This window comes from Cyprinodon variegatus, unplaced genomic scaffold (genome assembly GCF_000732505.1).
Source record: "Cyprinodon variegatus isolate N-32 unplaced genomic scaffold, C_variegatus-1.0 Scaffold852, whole genome shotgun sequence".
Lineage (NCBI taxonomy): Eukaryota > Metazoa > Chordata > Actinopteri > Cyprinodontiformes > Cyprinodontidae > Cyprinodon > Cyprinodon variegatus.
In genome coordinates this window covers 110,786-116,611 of record NW_015151305.1, presented here as the reverse complement: position 1 = coordinate 116,611, position 5,826 = coordinate 110,786, and the positions used below count along the sequence as shown (strand labels likewise).

Sequence of the window (5,826 nt, the reverse complement as noted above, 5' to 3'; positions counted from 1 at the left end):
GAATCAATTTGACTGGAGGATCTGGTTGAACTGGAAAGTGCCTTTAGATGACTTGCGTTGTGAATTTGGCGCTATAGAAATAAACTGAATTGAATTGAATTAAGAGGGATGCTGTTCCAGATGCAACAGCCGCTGATTGAAAGAACAATCTGGCCATAGGTGGTCTGTCTAAAGGGCACATCAGTCTCCTCTAACCGTAGACTGAGTTGCTTTGCCAGAAGAGGATTTCAGTTTTATGAATTCCCTTAATGGCGGTGGAGCAAGTCCATTCAGTACTTTATAAACCATGCAAGAAAATTAAAGGTATATAAAGTACTCAAAGTTGTGGAGATTTTAAGTCTCAAGAATACAACAGTGTTGGTAAGAAACAGGGTTTTGGCCACTGGTTCCGAGAGGTCAACATCAACAATCTTCTATCTTAGAAAGAAATTGCTTCAGTTTATTGGGAGATAGAAAAATATTAATCTTTGCATTTTCTGTTACATCTTGGCAAATATCAAAGTGCAATTCCTAGCTGTAGGAGACATAAATGGTTATGCGGTGTATGGTGTGTCTCGGAGGTGGAGACTCAAAGGGAGGTGGGTGTGCACCAAGGAAGTATGTGTGTATAAGTGCGCACTCATCTGTCTCACTGATGAGAGGAGTAAGGGTGGGGCTGCTGTAATTTTGTTTGACCGTTTCCTTTCACTACGTTTCATATTATTTTGTTTCAGTATTTATTTGTTTCCTATATTAATTAAGGGATCTCACTTTGTTTGCTACAATCATCCCTGCTGCGCTGTCATAAGTCATGCTGGTGCTAATAAACAAAACAAAGCATCCTGGATTCCAGCGTATCTGTAACAATATAAACATTTAAGCGCATCACATATAGGGCAAGAAAGGAGGACCCGACCCAAACTCTCAGCTGTCAAAAGGATTTGTTTGGACGCCGCAATACTAGCAGATGTTATTAAGGTGATCCAGCAACACCATCATGAATCCTTTAACCAGGTGAGAATCTGAGGACCTTTTGAAGCCACGCCTTACCCGTTCTCAATGATGGAGTAGGTTGGATGGTAGTTGGGGTTGTCATACGGTGCAGCTCTGCAGGACTCCACAAACATCTCAGTGTTGTTGACAGAGGAGCTGGCATCCAGCTGCATGTAGATCCTGTTTCCAATGTCAAACTCCAGCGGGTAGGAGTTTGGGTCAAACATGGCTTCAAACTGGTCATCCTGGTAGAACTCAAACTGGTAGGTGAACGTGCCGAAACCTTTCTCCCAAACCGTGACATTTTTTCTGTGTGCTGAAAAATTCAGGGTCACATTTCCCCGTTTGGGATACTGGCAGTAGAACCGGGCCTCCACCAGATGCTTCCGGGTGATAATCTCGTTTGGGTCGTCTTCCACTGTTGTGATCTCATTCTTGAAAATCAGGTAATCGTCGTCTTCCTGCAGGGTAAACCCTGAAGAGTTAAACACCAGAAAGATTGAGCATGTGCGACGTACTGAATGACCCGTTCTCACCTCGATCTGAGTGCCGCATTCGTTGAGAGGGATGATGGCGACTATGTGGGTGCTGTTGGACAGCCTGTCAAGGCTGCAGATGGTGTTGCTGGGGTCATTGAGCTGAAGATGATCCTCCTCGAGTCCGAAGAAAGATGCTTTCTTAACCTCCACCTTCATTGTGGATTCAGTGCAGGTCACTGTGGCTTCAACTGGAACAAGATCAGACATAGACAGACTGAGAGAAGAGAAAGATTTATCTCCTGCTTATATTTAAATTTTAAAATGAAGCTTGACTGCTCTAATAGGGGATAAAGATANAATCATAGACAGACTGAGAGAAGAGAAAGATTTATCTCCTGCTTATATTTAAATTTTAAAATGAAGCTTGACTGCTCTAATAGGGGATAAAGATATAGGTGAAGGATAGAGAGGTTTTCTTTGCATGTTTTCAGATATCAACATGGAGGGTTTCTTCCATAAAGCATGTAGATCAAACTCACTTTGTTTTTTTCTTATTTCCACTAGAACACACCTCATCTCCGACTGATAGACGGAAGACCTGAAATAGTTAAATGAAACAGTTTTTTTGATTTAGTGCAAAAAGGTTGTATGCAGGAAGAAAAACAAAGGAACAGAAAACACGCGGAACAGTAAAGTGTTGAGAACATTTGTGGGGATAAAATAAAATTCCCAAAGTTAGATTTTGGAATAAGGTTGCTGTTTGATTGCCATTCATAGCTAAGCTTTATAATAATGCAAAAGCTCAGTCATGCTTTGCCTTCCTCCTTTTGTCGGTCTGCACAGAGTCCTCACACCTGATAAAAAAAACACTAGTTATTTACCGTTTACATTAAATGAATAAGGCTGGGTCTCACCCGCTCACTGACTCCACTGCAAAGCAGACTGGGTAATGTTCTCCCAGATCATCTGGAACTGGTGTCCATCTGATCACGAACTCGTTATTAGTGTCCTTGTGCTTGGTGATGTTTGTGGGTCCGCTGATAACGATACTTTGGATTCTGGATAGAAAAAAAACAGGAATCATCATCATTTACTTGATGTTTTCTCATTTCCTCCCCGCCAACAGAAGTCTCTCCCAACTTACGAAGAATGAGTGGCCTGGGCTTTGACTCTGATCTCCACCTCTTTGTTAACCTCTGCTAGGATGCGTTCTCCTTCTGCAGGTGTTGGAGCCACAAGTTGAGGCAGGTACTGCCCCTCCTGACACGACGGAACAACTGGGTCCACTGGAGAATTAGATTAGGAATAAATAATACAATCAGATATATTGGACAAAGATTACATCTCATATTAAGCTAATACTGGGTTCAAAACTTACAAAATGTTGCTTTGAAATGCTTTTAAGTAGCAGGTGTTTTAGTTATTGCCTTAATAATAAAAAGACCTGAAAAGACCTGATGAAACATTCCTTACCAAGAAAAGCGAACTGCAGCGGTAACTTGCTGAGGGGAGAGCCATTCCTGTTTTGTGCAAATGAAGTCGTCCCCGGTGAGGGGGGGTTTCCAGCGGTGGTGTTATATGATGGTTCTGCCCCGCCCCAGCTAGTTGGTGAGACTGTGGCTGCAGGTAGAGTCCCTGCATATACACCAGCTGTGTAGCCTTCTGTCTTTCCCCTTGACAGCAGCGGAGATTTGGACATTTTCGAACCATCAGAGTAGGAGAGATCAATCCTGTTCCGTGCAAAGTCTTCCACCACCATCTCAAACGCAAATATGCTGCTATCTGCACTGGTGGACTGGTAGCGCAATGTGCACGAGTCCTGACAAACACAAATCTTAGTCGTTAGGTCGAGGTAATTACCAGCCTTTTAATGAAGCACTGACATAAATCAATCAACCAACCGAATCCAGGCTGAATCCTGAAGGCAGGGAGCAAACGTCGCACTCTATTCCTTGGAGATTCCCATACCTGCACATGACTTCGTCACCATCTGCATCGAAGACGGCCATCTTGTAAGTTCTTGGGCAGTTCTGTGGAACTCTTCATTAGAAACAGATGCAACTTGTTAAAACGTTCTTTCAGTAATCACTCTTTCACATTCAATCAGGTAAATAGGGTCTTGAATGAGTAAAACTATAAATAAACCTAAAAAGTGAAATGGTGTAAAGATGTTTACCTGATGAAGGGCAGGACAGCAATATCAGGAGATCTGTTCGGTTCTCCTGTGTCTGATCTTGTTCCCAAATCTACCAGAGACTCTAACCTCCAGTCGCTTACTGAGTTACGTGTTGTGATCCAGCAGCAGCTGGCCACCCTGATGGTCAAGGAAGGGAAGAAAACACTCATTTCCACACAGCCACTAAAACACTGAGAGTTTCTTTATTGGTTTGCCTCCTGTTCTTTAAAGTCCTCCAACCGAGGCGGTGACCCATTTGCTCTACATCGAAGCATTAAATATTTCTGCTGTTTAAAACATGTTGATCGTCTAAAGGAGTGGCTGACTGCATTTGATGCAGGCGGTTCGAAAGGCCCCAAATGACAAGCTGTTGACTCCCTCCATCAAACTCTGAGAAGCTGACTGAACTGATAGACGTTAGAGAAAGGAGCTCTGCTCACCTGAGCTGAAATGGTTTGTCACTGGGAACTCTCCACGTTTCAACATTTTCTGTCTCACACCACTGGCTTTTATAGAATGGTGTGTTGGTGCTAAGGTCGATTGTAGTAATTTTTCTGCTGGTTACACTGCCACAGTTGCCAGTATAACAGTTCCAGGAATGGTAATTACTACAGCTATCGTAAGTGTCTTTACCGCGGAGCACCATCTGCAGAGAAACAAAACAAAATAACATTTATTTCAATTTAATGCAAAATACTTTATTGATTCCAAATAAGGTGAAATAATTTGCTTTATATGTTTTGTTTTACATATATACACAGTTTAAAACAGTTTAAAGCAGTTTAAAAACACTCTGGTAAAAGTTGAAGTATCAACTTGACCTCTTTACTCAAGTAAAAGTGAAAAAGTATGTGCTTCAAAAACTACTTAAAGTATAAAAGTATAAAGTAACCTTTAAAAAAAACAGCCAGATGCCACTATATGAATTGAAAACTAAATTTTTCAAGTATTTAAAAAAAGTTCTTTGAGATAGGGCCAAGGATGAGGGAGGTCTTGTTGGTCTCCATCTCCCGATACGCTCTCGCCTGTGTCTGACCTTTCAGACATTTCAACATCTTTTTCTGAATCCCACATTGTAGCATGCATGGCATAGACAATTTACGTTAGCAGTTTAAAGAACACCTGCTTGCTTCTGATGATTTCCTTTAGCTAACCAATGAGTGTTTGCGTTATATGACTCATCCAATCACACTAGTTTTCACTAGATGTGGATGGAGCCAATGATCTGCATTGGATGGAGCACATGATGGGAAATAAATATTTATAGACAATAAACCGAAGCCAAGAGTAACGAGTAACATTTGTTTTAAAAATGGAATAGAAAGTACAGATACTTGTGTGAAAATGTAATTAGTAGAAGTCAGAAGTAGAAAGAAAAAAAAGTTATGAAGTAAAGTATACAGTAGATACCTAAAAAGTGTACTTAAGAAAGTATTTGTACTTCCATACTTGACACCTCTGAAACCTATGGATATATTTGGCGAGGTTCAATAATATAGAAGGATTCAGTGTTTCTATAAAAAGAACCAAAATCACACATATGATGTGAATCATTATAAATGTACTTAAATAAAAGTTCTTTTCACCTTGAAAGACCCATCAGGGTTCCTTCCTTTGTAGGCATAGTTCATGGTTCCTCCCCAGTGATGTGACGCTGAGACCAGGGAGGCGAGCAGCTGCAGCTGCAGCAGAAGCAGGACTGTAGAGGCTGACATGATGCTCTTCAGTGATGTTGCTCACATCCACCTGCTGCATCTTATATACACCTGTCTGAACCAGGAGGGACGCGTGTCACTCTGATTGATGGGATGCACACCCACTGCAAGACAAGCAATGCTTGAGATCTGCACAAAGGAAAGGAGATTAGAATAGTTTTCCATTAATGGTGTTTAAACTTTAGCAGAGACAACAGTATCAATAAAGGTAAAAAAAAAACACCATAGTGTTCTGTTAACATACTAGATTACACAAGACAGAAATACATATTTAGTCTTTAAAAATTACAGTTTGTCTTACGTGGCACAAAGAATACCTACAGCGTTTATTTACCAATTAAATACAGATAAAAATATATTCTAATATAGAGAGGTAGACATAGATAGATAAATATAGATAGATAGAACAGTGCATTAAGAGAGAACACTGACCTGGTATCTTTGAAAGTTGTTGAATAAATATAAATTTAAAATAAAGAAGGAA

At 40.7% G+C, this 5,826-nt stretch overlaps 1 protein-coding gene across 1 annotated transcript in view; it reads right to left on the bottom strand.

The window, feature by feature from the left end:
• Positions 1–5,344, bottom strand: part of LOC107099267 — a 7,705-nt gene extending 2,361 nt beyond the window's left edge. The window contains exons 1-10 of the mRNA XM_015397322.1: positions 5,214–5,344; positions 4,068–4,273; positions 3,628–3,765; positions 3,353–3,491; positions 2,925–3,270; positions 2,596–2,737; positions 2,366–2,509; positions 1,991–2,049; positions 1,509–1,699; positions 1,030–1,433 (exon numbers count right to left, since the gene is read on the bottom strand). Coding sequence (XP_015252808.1) covers positions 1,030–1,433; positions 1,509–1,699; positions 1,991–2,049; positions 2,366–2,509; positions 2,596–2,737; positions 2,925–3,270; positions 3,353–3,491; positions 3,628–3,765; positions 4,068–4,273; positions 5,214–5,342 — 1,898 coding nt within the window. The 5' untranslated portion in view covers positions 5,343–5,344. The remainder of the gene's footprint in view (positions 1–1,029; positions 1,434–1,508; positions 1,700–1,990; positions 2,050–2,365; positions 2,510–2,595; positions 2,738–2,924; positions 3,271–3,352; positions 3,492–3,627; positions 3,766–4,067; positions 4,274–5,213) is intronic.
• Positions 5,345–5,826: the final 482 nt, after the last annotated feature.